This window comes from Xyrauchen texanus, chromosome 3 (genome assembly GCF_025860055.1).
Source record: "Xyrauchen texanus isolate HMW12.3.18 chromosome 3, RBS_HiC_50CHRs, whole genome shotgun sequence".
Lineage (NCBI taxonomy): Eukaryota > Metazoa > Chordata > Actinopteri > Cypriniformes > Catostomidae > Xyrauchen > Xyrauchen texanus.
Window position 1 is genome coordinate 32,810,754 of NC_068278.1, and position 16,039 is coordinate 32,826,792.

Sequence of the window (16,039 nt, forward strand, 5' to 3'; positions counted from 1 at the left end):
TGCTGGACCAGACAACAGTCCTGGCAGAGTGCTCAGAGGATGTGCAGACCAGCTAGCAGATATTCTTACCGACATCTTCAACTCTCTCTGAGCAGCACCGTCGTTCCAACGTGCTTCAAGGCCACCACCATCATCCCCATGCCAAAGAAGTCTTCAGTGTCCTGCCTCAACGACTACCGTCCCGTCGCACTTACACCCATCATCATGAAGTGCTTCGAGAGGCTCGTCATGAGGCACATTAAGACCCAGCTGCCCCCCTTACTAGACCCACTACAGTTTGTGTATCGTCCAAACCGTTCAACGGACGATGCCATCGCCACAACCCTCCATCTGGCCCTCACCCACCTAGACAATAAGGACTCATACGTTCGTACTTGACGGCTCCTCTGTGGAGATCGTCAAGAGCACCAAATTCCTTGGTGTTCACCTGGCGGAGAACCTCACCTGGTCCCTCAACACCAGCTTTATCACCAAGAAAGCCCAGCAGCGTCTCTACTTTCTTCGAAGGCTGAGGAAAGCACATCTCCCACCCCCCATCCTCACTACATTCTATAGAGGGACTATTGAGAGCATCCTGAGCAGCTGCATCACTGCCTGGTTTGGGACTTGCACCGTTTCGGACCGCAAAGCCCTGCAGAGGATAGTGAGGACAGCTGAGAAGATCATTGGGGTCTCTCTTCCCTCCATCAAAGACATTTACAAAAAACACTGTAACACTCAACCTAGATTTATAGGAGATGATATACAAAAATAATACGGTCTTGACCCTAAGTTTGTAAGGTGATGAAGTTAATATATAAAAAAAGAAGGCTAGGAAGACAACAATTCAATTTAAACCCAAGGTGTATTTACAATAAGAAAAACCATCAAAGTGAATCCAGACATATATATATATATATAAATGTACAAAAGACAAACAAGAAAGCAAAAAATAAATAATAAATGAAAAGTAGATGAAATGACTATGAGTCCCGTACAATGTCCTGTTTATTTGTGTGTGTGTATGCGTTGAATCGGCCTCACCGGAGGTTGTGTTAAGTCCGTGAGCTCGATGTGAAGCAGCGCTGTTCTGTGACGAAATCCAAAGGTGAAAAATCAACAAAAAAGATAATCCCACAGTGTCTTTCTGTGCACAGTCTGTAACAGCCTTGGCGGAGGTTTTTCGCGCGATCGATCGCTTGAGCATCAACGTGTCGTCCTGAACGCCGGTTTCCCGGCTCCATTTAAAGGGAAGAAAAAGTCACCCAGCTGATTTGGTGTGACGTCACTGGGAATTCCTTGGAGCTACGCGACAGAACTCTCGCGTGAGTAAAACGGGATCTCAAACACTTATCTTGGCAATAAACACAGGAAGAATAGTTAGAACATAACAGTTGTCTTACAAGCATAATTAGGGTAATTAACAGCGATATAAATATTCATCCCTTATGTGGCTGCGCTACAACACTGTATCCGCAAAGCAACCAGCATTGTGGACGACCCCACACACCCCTCACACAAACTCTTTACCCTCCTACCGTCTGGCAAGCGGTACCGAAGCATTCGGGCCCTCACGGCCAGACTGTGTAACAGCTTCTTACCCCAAGCCATCAGACTCCTCAATACTCAGAGACTGGTTTGACACACACACACACACACACACACACACACACACACACACACACACACACACACACACACACACACACACACACACACACACACACACGTGTCCTGAGTTGCACTTTAATTACTGTCACTTTATAACTGTCTGCTACCTCAATAACTGCTATGTGCATAGAACACTATCTCATAGTATGTTATGTTTACGTTTTTAGAAACTGTCATCTTTTTGCACTACTGAGTACTGGTCGGCGCTGCACTGTGTCTATTGTCCTGCTCATTGTCAGTAATTTGTTGTACTGTCCCGTAATTTGCACATGTTTGCATGTGCACTTTATATAGGTATATATAGGTATTTTATATAGGTATTTTATTTAGTTGTGTTGTCTCATGTGGTCCTGTGTTGGTCCTTTGTTGTTTTTATGTAGCACCATGGTCCTGGAGGAACGTTGTCTCTTTTGCTGTGTACTGTACTAAATGTATATGGTTGAAACGACAATAAAAACCACTTGACTTGACTTGACATCTGCAGAGCAGCGGGCTGGGCAACACCCAATACCTTTGCCAGATTTTACAATTTCAGGGTTGAGTCGGTCTCGTCCCGTGTTTTGTCAGGTCTGAGCCAGTAGAACTCGGTAACGTGGCACAACCGACCAGGTGTTCTGCTTGCACACAGCGCCCTTCACCAAGCTGATCCGGTGCGCCTTCTATCCCTGGGTGTTCTCCTCCCTAGCCTTCTGGCAGGCGAAATCAGCGGAGCAATTCGCGGCCAGACCCACTACGCGTCACAGGTGCTCTCTACTGGGGTCGGGCTCCAAGGGCTTAGTTCCCTTTTCAGGCAAACTCCCCGTGTTGTATTTCCCGCAGTACGGTCCCCCTGTCGGCTGACCCGCATTTCCCTTGGGCAGCCCCGCTGCCCCGGTTGCCGTGCTTGTAGAGTCCCCCCTCATTGGGCTGGACCTACCACCACGCCATTTCCCTCCGCAGGGTCTTTTACCCCTCATTCGACACAACGTCGCTTGAGTGACAAAAGGGGAACGTCATGGTTACTGCTGTAACCTATGTTCCCCGAGGGAAGTAACGAGACGTTGTGTCCCTCCTGCCAGGGACACAACCTCACTAGACCTACCACTGTAAACGGCTGTACCTTATTTTTGGCTCATCAGTGCAAAATCCTGACTGGCACTTGCTGCCCCGCTTCCCCTTATACCCGTATGTCCGGGGCGGGGCATGCAAATTCTGTCTGCCAACTTGACATTTGCCTTTTCTCAGGTTCAGAGGTACGTTTGGCGTCCCAGGAAGACCCCTTGTGTCACTTCATTTGACACAACGTCTTGTTCCTTCCCTCGGGGAGTGGAGGTTACAACAGTAACCATGACGTTAGCAGTTCCTCTGACTTTTTCCCTAGGTTGAGTCAGGCCCTTTCTGGAACACATACCTTATCAAGCTGGAGCATGAAGAGAGAACAATACGTCAAAATAGATTGAAATATACTTTTAGTGATGAATGCTAAGAATCCATTTGTGTCAGTAAATACATGTTACATTAATGACATAAAACTTAAACCAACGATCAAGTAATTTATTACAACTCATTTGTGCATTTGCTCTATGGCAGCCGGGAAGCACTGTTACTGCATTCCTGACATAAATCAGACCATCAGTCACCCCTCAGTGATGAAATATACAATATGAATGGTAACATTCATAATTATAACAAATGCTTATGGTTAAGATGTCAATGATTATCTTTTAAGTAAAACAATTGTTAGTGAATTTATTCAACTCATCAATAGGTCGAAGAGACAGGGGTAGCCCCACCACCTTCAGTGAATATTTGTATATGATTTAAAGCACTGTACATACAGTATATACAATTTCCATATTGCTTTCTGATTGTGTATAGAAGGCAACCTCCTGCATTTAAAATAGTGCTGTAGAAAATATAAAGGTCATATTTATATTTTGTAAAACATTAAATACTGCCTCCTATCCCAAATTAATATGCAGAGACAACTATAAGTAATTCATTTGTAAGTTGATTTGCCCCACCAACCAGCCTGAAACAGTCACACCGACTTAACCAATGGTGGGAGTTGAGCAGGCAGACAGAGGAAGTGTTCAAGAAACCTGTTTGAAAGCATATTTGATCACAATTTTAATGCTGTAATACTGTAATTATGTCAGCACTGTCATATAAAAGAGATGTGTGTGTGTGTGTGTGTGTGTGTGTGTGTGTGTGTGTGTGTGTGTGTGTGTGTGTGTGTGTGTGTGTGTGTGTGTGTGTGTGTTTAACCGATATCAAAATAATTGGAGTGGTAGTGGTGGCGTAGTGGGCTAAAGCACATAACTGGTAAACATATCATAAGGTTGCTGGTTCAATCCCCACAGCCACCACCATTGTGTCCTTGAGCAAGGCACTTAACTCCAGGTTGCTCTGGGGGGATTGTCCCTGTAATAAGTGCACTGTAAGTCGCTTTGGACGAGAGAGTCTGCCAAATACATAAATGTAAACTAGGGAGTAAAACTTGATTAATAACATTAAAAGTTATACAATTAGCATCTGGCGAATACCCTGCATCCAAGTCTTGGTTCAGATATAATGCTTAACAAAAACATTAAGTTGTTCTCTATTAAAATACAGCAGATGTTGAATACAAATTGAGGCTTTGCTAGAGTCTAAGCATCCAACCTCAAACTTTCAGATCATTATAAACAGAATGAACAATGTTCCTGGGTTTACTTGATGCCCCTGGGAAATTTAATAAGACAATTGGTAAAGATTTATAAGTGTTATATTGTAAGGCCACTTAACATACAGTAGGGTTAATTCACCCTACAGCTTTTTGCCTTTATTTCTTTGAATGTGCAGTGAAGTTCCAAAGATGCAATCCCAGTGTCTGAAATAAGGAGCAAAATTCCCTTTAAGCTGCTGATGGTGGGCCAAGTGGTATGGAGCCCCACCAAAGCATGGTAGCAGCCGATGCAGTGCCCAAGGAAAGTCATATCCACAGTGGTCCTCCACAGCCATCCATGTGTTAACCAGATGGAAAAGGATTTCGCTTAATGGATGGCAGCCCAACAGCATGACACTGATAAATGCAAGGGCTTGGAGAAAGAGCAGTTCAGAAATACTGGAGTCTTGGGCTGCCAAAGCAAAAGTGTCCCTGTTCAGATGGTGAATGCGGTGGACATTGTGGAACAGCCATGAAAACCTGGGGAAAATATACATTTAATTTAGTTTGTGAGAGGCAGTGAGGATGATATCTTCATAACAGGTTAAATGAGCATGAATTTAAGATTGTTCTGTAGGTCTGTATTAAGAGCATATTTCACCCAAAAATGTAATAATTCAGTAATAATTTATTTCCAAAACTGTATCTGTAAAAATAAATTTGTCAGTTTTAGTGTGTCCTCCATTTAAAGCTTAAAAAAATGACCTAAATGTATTATAAAAGTAACCTATGCTCAGAATCGTGCATCATATTCTAAGTATTCTGAAGGCATAAAATAGGTTTTAGTGAGAAACAACACAAAATGTACATACTTTTTAATATTAATTAAATTATCTCCTTTATCTCGTTTGAACAACATGATAGTGAGTAAATTATGACAGAATTTGACAGAACTATTCCTTTGAGAAAAATACTGTACAAGTTTAAGTTTAGATTGACAGTCACATTACTTTGAGCAGCCTTTAAAATCCTTCAGATCCGTGATTCTGCTCAGCAAACAAGTCAGAGTTTTGAATATTTGCTATTTGCAAATATTCAAATAGCAGTTTCAGTTGCTATTTGACATGTACAATTAAACCTGTGCAAACTGACACTGAAGTTTCAAAGGGGCCAGCCAGCAAGAATAAAACTGTCAAATTTAGACATCTTGGTGCAAAATAAGCATCAGAGGGATGGATGGGTATACTGATGCAGTCATTGCATTTTTTTGGTAACCAAGAGCAGTGCTGTATTGCAAAGCCCTTTAGAATGAGAGAGGCACATATGATGAGATAGAAACAGCAGGTGCAATGAGCAGGAACACATTACGCCAACAGAGTCTTCTTCTTTCAGCTGCTTCCATTAGGGGTCGCCACAGCGGACCATCCGTGAAATCATCCCTCCCTAACCTAAATCTTCAACCTAAACCTAACCAATACTGTATAAAATATAAATGAGAGTTGAACAAAACAGACATCCTTTCCCTCAACCTAAGCCTAAACATAACCTAAGTGTTTTAAAAGCAAATTATACATGAAAAGCACATTTACTGAAGTAACCACATCTAGTGTCTGTCCTTTCGCTCTTTCGCTTCACTTTCACAAATTCAACAAAAACCTGCAGCAAAATGAAGAAAGTGGCACGTTATAGTTGGTAGGTCCGGTGCGGCCGACAGCTGTGTCACTTCATGAAAGACTTTTTATTTTCATTCGTCACTAACGAGAGTAAAGTCTGCACCTCTTTTAGTGACCACAGTGTGGTTTTGTGCACAGCCATTTCTTTTTACAATATGAAAGTCACGTGAAGAAATGATACTGTTATCGCTGTTACTAACTTTAAATCTAGCGGGTTGATGTCGCGTGTGGGAAATCCAGTGATGTTGGTGGTGACGATTCTCCCTGACCAATCAGTGATCTGCAGGATTTTGACGTCACATTTAGTATCGGCTTGGCTCGCTTGGAACCTCGATCGAAGTAGTACTAAAAAAAGTACCAGGTACCAGGTACTACCCCCCCCCCAAAATAAAAGTTGAGTCGAGTTGTACCGTGCAGTGGAAAAGCCCCATATGTCCCTTCATTTCAGCACCCAGCTCCACCCACTCAATCTCAGGCCAATCAGGACACCCTCACAGGCCTTATTAATGGCTCCTGTGCCCACAGTTTCTCCTTTGTTTTCTTGTTTGTTGAACCGTGCAGAGGACTGTGATCTCTAAGCCTTATATCCTGTATTTTGTTTGTGTAATTGACAATGTAAGTGCCTTATGTTTTGTATTTAAAAAATTATTTTGTATAACTTGAGTTCGGCTTAAATGCACTTCTCATTTTCATGCATGTTCATGTTAGATACATTTTAAATTATATTTGAAGATTTAGCTGGCCTTCAGCCCTGTCATTGTTAGATTGCCTGCTTAGATAAGCATGTGCTTTAGTTGTTTCAGATATGCATTTGTTGGGATTGTGGTACATGTAGATAGTAGCTTCATGCACTGTTTAGATTAGTTTACCTAAGTTTATTGCCTGTAAGTCTCCTAGTTTAATGTAACATTTGCAGATGCTATGTCCCTGAGGTGGCTTTGAGTATTGGGAACCTAAACCTTGTATTCCTTTGTCATTCCCCTTGGAAACCACACACTCACAAACTCCCATAAATACATGCTTGGATGTACAATAAATACTCTGAAATCTGACCTGACTAGACTGGCTCTGTTCTCACCAACATTCCCACTGGTTTCAAGCCTGCTGCCTACTCACTCCTGACCTCTCTCCTTTTCATAACCTATCCACAATAATTGCACTTAGTTTTAATAATTACAAACCTTTGCAACCTTCAAGATTACTCAAGCTAATAGAATTTAGGAGTGCGAGCACACTTTTGTCTGACAAATTGCCTGCTATGTTCCTCATTTTTAATTTGCTTTGGATAAAAGCATCTGCTGAATGACTAAATTGAAATTGAAAACTGTAAATGTTAATGGAATAAAAATTCCTGAGAATGGTTGCAGCTGTATACCTGTTTCACGGTATACCACGGCATGAAAATTGATGGTTATCATACCATGTACATTTGCATATCTACGGTATTGAGAAAAAATGCAACCGGACGGAGAATCTCACCTGCGCGTGCATATCTCCTCAGACTCGTCAACTTGCGCCCCACACACACACACACACAGATTAATGACTGGGCAAGGCGGTCTTTCCTGGTACTATTCTTTCAGGGGGAAAAGACCATGCGAAGGCCACATCCTGCCCAGACTAGGGGGAGGTAACATGTGGCAAATACACCATGAGGGTTGTGAATCCATACGTGGGAGTGATGCTGTGGTAGGTCCTGCCTGATGAGGGAGGAGCTCTACAAGCATGGCGACTGGGGGCAGTGGGACTGCCCAAGGGAGACGCGGGTCCCCCGACACTGCCGTACTGCGGAAAATACATCACAGGGAGTTGCCTGAAGAGGGAACTAAGCCTATGGAGTCCTACACCAATACAGAGCACATGAGGCTCGTAGTGGGTCTGGACGCGAATCGTTCCGCTGAATTCGCAGGCCAGAAGGCTAGGGAGGAGAACATCCAGAAAGTGATGCAAAGTGGGTATCCTGGGAGAGAAGGCACACTGAATCAACTTGTTGAAGGGCGCTGTGTGCAAGCGGAAAACACGTTCAGCTGTTCCGCATTACCTAGTTCTACCGGCTCCGACCTGACAAAACACGGGACGAGACCGACTCAACCCTGAGATTGTAAAATCTCGCAAAGGTATTGGGTGTTGCCCAGCGCACTGCTCTGCAGATGTCTGCTAGGGAGCCAGTGCCCACGAGGATGCCACACTTCTCGTCGAGTGTGCTCGATCCCGCAAGGGGGCGGGCACGGCCTGGGTCTGGTAAGTTAGTGAGATGGCGTCAAAGACCCAGTGAGCTAACCTCTGTTTTGAGATGGCATTCCTTTTCCGCCATCCGCCAAAGCAGACAAAGAGCTGCTCAGAACATTTAAAGCTCAGCGTGCGGTCCAAATAACTCCGGCGTCGTGTTGCGGTTTCCAGGGATGTGAGTAGCGCACAGACCTGCGTCGCTGCTGATTCCAAAGGAGAAAATGGCAGGCGTGTTGTGACATGTGACGAGAGCGCACACCGCCTTGGTGTTTATGTACGCTACCATCGCGATGCTGTCTGAACGGATCAAGACGTGCTTTTCCCAAATTAGCAGGAGAAACCTCCGCAAGGCAAGAGATACAGCCAGCAACTCTAGGCAGTTGATGTGTCAATGCAGCCGGGGCCCTGTCCAGGAGCCAGCGGCAGCGTGCTCGTGGCACACGGCGCCCCAACCCTGTTGAGAGGCATCTGTGGTGACCACAACACATATGGACACCTGCTGCAGGGTGACTCTGGTCGACAGAAACAGAGGTTTGTCCAAGGATTGAAAGTCTGACAGCAGGAGGGGGTGATTATCACATGGTATGTGCCGCGGCGCCATGCCCATCTCGGGACTCGAGGCTGTAGCCAGTGCTGAAGCAGTATCATATGCATCTACCCCAGCAGCGCGACTGCGGCAGAGGATGCCATATGCCCCAGGAGCCTCTGGAATTGTTTTAGAGGAACCGCTGTTCCGGGCTTGAAGAGAGCGAGGCACCTGAGCACTGACTGCATGCGCTCGTTGGTGAGGCGCACTGTCATTGAGTCTGAGTCTAACTCCATGCCGAGAAAAGAAATGCTCTGAACTGGAGCGAGCATGCTCTTTTCCCAGTTGATCTGAAGCCCTAGACGGATGAGTGAGCACATTGTAACACTCAAGTGTGAGCTAGGTTGAGTCAGTCATCGAGGTAATTAAGTATGCGGATGCCCACATCACATAGCGGGGCAAGGGCTGCCTCTGCGACCTTGGTAAAGATGTGAGGGGACAGGCCGAAGGGGAGGACCTGGTACTGGTACGCCTGGCTGTCAAATGTGAACCATAGGAAGAGTCAGTGTCGAGGTATAATGGAGACGTGGAAGTACGTGTCCTTCGGGTCTACCGCCGCGAACCAAACTAGCTGTCGAACGCAGGTTAGAATCTGTTTTTGCGTGAGCATTTTGAACGGGAGTTTGTGTAAGGCCTGGTTGAGAACTCGCAAGTCCAAGATTGCTCGCAATCCACCACCTTTTTTAGGTACGATGACGTAAGGGCTGTAGAAACCCTTCTTCATCTCGGCTGGAGGGATGGGCTCTATCGCGTCCTTGAGAGGCAGAGTCGTGGTCTTTGCCCGTAAAGCGCTGGCTTTCTCGCCGCGTACGGAGGTTGAGCGAATACAGCTGAAACGAGGCAGGAGTTGGGCGAACTGAATCACGTAGCCAAGGCGGATGGTCCTGGCCAACCAGCTCGACGGGTTGTACAGCGAAATCACATCGGCACCTGAGGGACGATCGCTTTTGACGTACCGGGCGGGGATTCATGGCGGGGTGGGGTGTAATAGCTCGCTGGGAGGTAGAAGAACGTCCAGAGGCTTGGGTGCTGAGAAAAGACTAGGGTTGCAACGGTATGAGATTTTCTCGGTATGATAACTGTCTTAGAAAATATCACGGTTTCACGGTATACGGTATTACACAATTACTATTATTAGTGAAAACAGAAGGGTTATTTTATTTATTTATTTATTTTTGAGCAAACACTTTATTATAATTGAAACTTGAAACCATTTATTATATTGAAGTATGTGTTACACTTTTAAGAATGATGCGGCATCCACTCTTAGTTTATATGTGTACATAAGTAAATAAGTCTCCCTTTTGAAAATAAATAGAAAAAATAAGAAAGCTAACAGAATTATAATAAACAGAATTATAAACATGATAAAAATGTCATGTAACTATAACATGTTATATAACTAAAGCATGTTAGTTTACATGTTATCATAGCATGTTAAATGAACTACTAAATGAAAAATAACATCAGCTGTGTGAGCTTTTAAAGTATGTCCTATGATTATTAACAGTTATCTTATACTGTAGGTGCACGACAGCGAGGCCAAACTGCTCCTGTCTGTACCTTTATCTCAGTGGTTCTCAACTGGTTTTGCTTAAGGACAGATTTTACATCAAGTGTCGACCTGCCATAGATTAAACATAACCTGTATTTAACGTATCCTGGGTTGCATTTCCTTTTATGTTGCATAGTTTTGTTCATGGTTTTCCAGTACAAGGACATGCATCAATTGTCATTATTTTTGTTGTTGATGTCAACAACAAAATCTACAGGAAGTTTTCTCTCCCCCTTTTAAAAATTGAAGAGCATATTTACTTATATGAGCCCATTATTATCCCATTTGTTACCTAATGTTACATATTTATAAACATATTACACAGAACGAAAGGCTCCTGATTACCATGGTTAGGTCAGTGTGCTAGTCTTAAATAATAATAATAATAATAAATGAATGTATTTATGAAAAATACATTCCAGCTGAAACACATCTTTAAACTTTAACTACAAATGCCACTGTTGATATAAAATGAGGTCTAATAGATTCTACCTTTATATTATTTCATATGAAACTATAACATTTTGTCAAAATATAACAGTTACTTTTACTCATGTAAAATCCTGAAACAAATTTGTAAAGGTGATGTGTGTAATTATTAAAATGTTTAACTATTTTGTTTAAGGGGCCTGTGATGTCTTTAAAGTTAATAATCTAAATTAGTTATTAGTTACATAAGTTAGAAGTGAGCTTAATAAGTTAAAACATTGTGTCAAATTGCATTGGTTATGTTTATGTGTTGCCCTCTACTGGTCAGAAGTGATTATTCAGTGTAACTCACTTCAGTTGAACACAGACAGACAAGACAGCCAGTGCTGGATTCATGTTTCTGATTGATGTATTTTTGATACGCTTCTGCCTTGGAGACTATTTGTCTGTAAGTGATGTGAAAATTATTATCTAACACTCGCATTTTTAGGACATGTCATGTTAGAGACCTTCTATAATTTTGGTAAAACGTGCTCTGTTAGCTAGCACTTATATATGTAGCTAGCTCTGATTTTCATTGTAGTTTGTACTAGCTGTTGTGGTAGTTGAGCTGTGTTTTGTTATACAGTGCTTGCTTTATACTTGTGAATAACACAGTCATGTGTAGGCTAAAATACGTATTTACTATATGCATATGTTAATGTTTGGGTACTGATTCATTTGCTTATTTGTGTAATGTTTCAGTTTTACAAATCTCAAAGAAGAGAAAGGAAAACAAAAGAGATAACAACTTAAATAAAATACAAGAAAAGTCAAGCCTTGTGTGTTTATTGGAGGACTTTTTAGTGTTAACTGGCTGTCTAGTTTTGCTCAAGAAAATGCAACGCAAGGGCAGCACAGGGCCACATCGGGCTTAAAGTAGTGCATGGGGGCCACAATGTATTGCTTTTGAGATACAATGATCTGCATTGATTTGATTTTTGTATCTTTTAAGCCCAGAAATAGTTGTGTACTCAGTTTTCTGAAGTGTATCTGTGACTAGTGAGACTATTCTGCAATTGCCTAAAGTATTATATTGCTCTACAAAGATAGATAATTTTCTATCAGGCATTAAAAAAACTGAATAAAGGCGGAGATTATAAATCTATTTTACCATCTCTACTTCCATGTTAATGTATTTATCAGTTTTAATAATAATAATAATAATAATAATAATAATAAAAAGAAATGTATAGAACTTTTAATGTTTGTCGCAAAGCGGGCGAGTTAAATTGTTTTTTTTCTGAAACTTTACCCGTTTACATGCTAAAGGAGTCATGATGCGGGTTTCTTGGATGGATTGACTTTCAGCACACAACTGAATAACAAAGACTACATGAATATGATAAATGATTACTGCAAGAGTTAGATTAACATAAAGGTGCGAAGGGATTTCAACGTTTCTAAATTGCACAAATAAAAAATACATATTCATCTCTGGCTTCCTTATGCTCGCATGTCAATGATTACCCCTCCGTGTGTCAATGATGCCGAGATCTACTTTTATATTTAATTTAATCACCGAGAAGGTTTACCAGCAAAATTAGTAGTGCCAAACATCACAAGCAGCCTCAAGAATGGACAAGGAGTAGCCGTATAACACTTTTCCTTGAGCAGAATATTGCACTACAGATCGCTAAATTTGTTCAAAGGAGAAAGCGAGACGTGCATGGTTGCCAGATTGCACAAAATAAGTATAACATTAGGCAAAATTCCAATTTGCGCAAGTATAAATCTCAAACTGGGGGTGTTTCGTCTCTTATCTGGCAACCCTGAGCATGTTAAACGCTTGTGGTGAGGCGTTAGATCCCAATGCAAGTTAACTGAAATATCTAATGAAAAATAAAAACGCTTTTACGATAAATGAGCCGTGGGCCACATTAAACCACGTGGAGGGGCTGATCCATGTTGCCCATGTCTGCTTTAGCTGTTTGCGAGATTATCAATAAATCTACGTCGGCAGTCCTAAATAGTCGATCACTTTGGCGGCCGCCAAAATATCTTCAATGGGAGAACCATGGCATTGCTCTTTCCCTGCAGCCCGAAGTCGGTGCGGCAAATGAAAATAACGTAAACAAGGATTCTCCTACCGGCCCTCCACCAGGGGACGGAGTGGTCTTGGCACCAGCTCCGGAGTGAACGTCTGACTGCCTGGGTCGCCTGTCTTTGGAGCGCTTTGGAGCTTTCCTGGTCCTGGAAGGGGTCCTGGAGACGGGGAGCGTACACCGCCTGCGAGGTGCTCGATGATGGGGCTGAGAGCTGGGCCCGGGTTGAGGCGGAGCTACCTGTTGTTTAGCCGCAGGGGGACGCCCTCAGCAACCATGGCTGGGAGGGGCGCCCAGAGCCGAGGTACCAGTCATTGAGCCGCAAAGGCTGTGGGGAGGACAGGGGGTTCCAGTCCAAGCTCACACTCATGGTAGCCTGGCCAAGCATATCGGCCATCTGCGCGTCAGCCTCAGACTGGGCGGGCTGGCCCGAATGCGGAAGCACAGTCAAGTCCTCCGTGTCAGACGCCTGGACGCTCTCCGATGCAGCGCGATGTCATCATCCAATGCTGAAGTGGCATTCACCTTGAGGAAGGCTCTCGCAGTGAGTGCACGAACCATCCACAAACGCCGCCTCAACTACACAGGAACTACACAGAGGCGGAAGGGCATCTTGAAAAAGACACGTCCGGAAAACGACGTCTGTGTATTGCTCTTTTATATGTGAAAACTCAAACTCTTTTAGGAGGGGACAACACTCTTTTAGGCAGTGAAAGCATTGATGAAGCACCCAGGGTTGTGGACTGCACAGCGTGCAAAGAGAGAGAACACCAGCTGGAAACGCGCCGAAAGATCCAACAGCAGTGCTTCTTGCCAGTACAGGTGAGTGGAACAGTGGTGAACTCAGCTTGCTGTTGCACAACCGCTCGGCTCCAAAGAAAAAAAAATCGTCCTGATAGACACACGCACGCTTCCCTTTTTACCCGTATGTCCGGGGGCAGGACATGCAAATTCTGTCTGCCAATTTCTCATTGGCCTTTTCTCAAGTTCAGAGGTACGCAAGGCTCCCAAGGAAGACCCCTTGTGTCACTTCATTTGACAAAACATAGAGTGACAGAAGGGGAACAGAAAATATCTCAAACTAAGAAATTGTTGCTGTTTTGTTACTGTATGTTCCTTCTCTATGAGGACACGGTATAGTTCTACAAATGCAGCGCATTCCAAACCAATATCCCTTTTACAGCTTTTGAATGTCTTTTCAGTTAGTTACATAAAAATAATATAGCCTACTATTGGCTTGATAACAATTACTTCTGTTTCAAGTGCTTAACTACATAACTTTTTTATTCTAATTGTAAATTAAATTAAAATCTGAGTTTATAATCAGTCTGTTCATTTCATTATTTGACCAGCTGGAGTAGTCAGTTCACACACACCAGTAAAAGAGTGCATAATGCACAGTCAAGAGTGTCCGGACATATTTATGGCAAGTTAATTTTGTATAAATCCCGATATGTTTGTGGGAAATTGCTTACTTGCATTTCAATGCCCATTTTCTGCGTACACAACATTTATACATCAGGCCCCTGGTCTGGTCTCTGGCGCAACAACCGGGCTTCACTCGATATATATATATATATATATATATATATATATATATATATATATATATATATATATATATATATATATATATAAATGGTTTTAATTTCAATTATAAAGCGTAAACCAAAATATTTTGTAAAAAAAACTTGTTTTCACTCCTTTATGGGTTATTGTAACTGATAATAATAATTGTGTAATACCGTATACCATGATACAATGAAGCCGAGACGGTTTTGTACCGTGAAAATCTCGTATGTTGCAACTCTATTCCTGAGTGTAGTTAACTGCTTGGATTGTCTGGGACATCACTTTGGTCATGTATGATTTGTAAGTTTTGTGCCAAAACTTCTGTAAAAAGTATATTAACGACAAGAATCTAATTTTCAGATCATTGGGACCATTTTTGGCTCCATTGCAATATTAAAAGAATTTCTTCATTATAGGCCTAATCATTAAAATGGGTTTAACACTCTTTATTTTAAAGTGTGCCATATTCCAGTGCTACTTCAAAGAATGTCTGCATTAAGCCCCTGATATCCACTGACCACAGAACAAACATACACTGAAAATGTTTAACCTAAAAAAATATTTACGTAATTGAATCAACCTACATTACGCACTCAAAATGTATTTTATGGATTAGATCAAGTATAAATAGCTCCTTAAGGTAGCAATAGTAGGTTACCACTTTTTACAGGAAAGAACAAATCCCACCCTAAACAACTAACTTTCTGCTAACCAGTTTAACGCGGTCACCCAAAATTTCTCCTAATCAGCCCTTCTCATTTAACTTTGTGCCACGTGGAAGCTCTGACTTCGACTGACTTGAAGAAGGTTTTTTGATGCTTACTTGTGAATGGTGTAATGGAACATGAAGAATAACGTATCAAACATTAGCATACAGCAGATGCATTCCGACAATGCGAGAAATGATGATGGTGCCCTCTCTGGGAACTGAGAGCGTCGTATGAACAGAAAAAAAACAGTCAACGGTAAAACACCGACCATGTATTTCCAGAAAATGCGACAAGCACATCGAAGCCATTGATGCAGAGAAACGACTTCCCCGTGCATTCTGTACTTTTGAATCCATTGCGCACGAGGGCTGAGGAGATCCAGAAGCATGAAAGGAGTAGAGAAGATGAGGTGAGTGAAAAAGGCAGCGCACACGGTCCAGTGAGGTGAAATGAGGAGAACATGATGTTCCTTATACATTAAATCCCAAATCAGCTGCGGTAATGTATCGTCCCCGAACATCAGTAAGGCCAAAATAATCATTTTGAATTATCAACAGATGTTTTCATATATCCGCAACACTCCCTAGTTATGATATCCTCCTGTCCAGAACGTGAGAACTACCCTCTCCTGTACGGTTATGAAACTCGTCTGGATGGTTTAGCTCTCTTTCTGGGGAATACTGACTCAACATTTGCACTTTCAGTGAAATATCATTACTCAAAACACATTGTTTAGAAATGTTGCTCTCTCAGGCAAAATTCCGTATTTCTTTGTGGTGCTCTGTGTGATGCAACAAAAGCTGGCTACATTTTTTGTTTCTATTTATAAATCATGAAAAGTTGTACTGGTGTTTACTTACCTGAGCCAAATTTAATTTATCTTTCAATAAAGCTTTATCTTTTAAGTTACACAGTTTCATTTAGC

General features: G+C 42.4%; 1 protein-coding gene across 1 annotated transcript; it reads right to left on the reverse strand.

Annotated features, from left to right (window-relative positions):
* Positions 1-3,111: 3,111 nt before the first annotated feature.
* On the reverse strand, positions 3,112-15,780 carry ch25hl3 (cholesterol 25-hydroxylase like 3). The gene is made up of 2 exons (XM_052109911.1): positions 15,228-15,780; positions 3,112-4,816 (listed from the first exon to the last, which is right to left on the reverse strand). The coding sequence occupies exons 1-2, from the start codon at positions 15,653-15,655 to the stop codon at positions 4,438-4,440; spliced, it is 807 nt and encodes a 268-aa protein (XP_051965871.1). The 5' UTR covers positions 15,656-15,780; the 3' UTR covers positions 3,112-4,437.
* Positions 15,781-16,039: the final 259 nt, after the last annotated feature.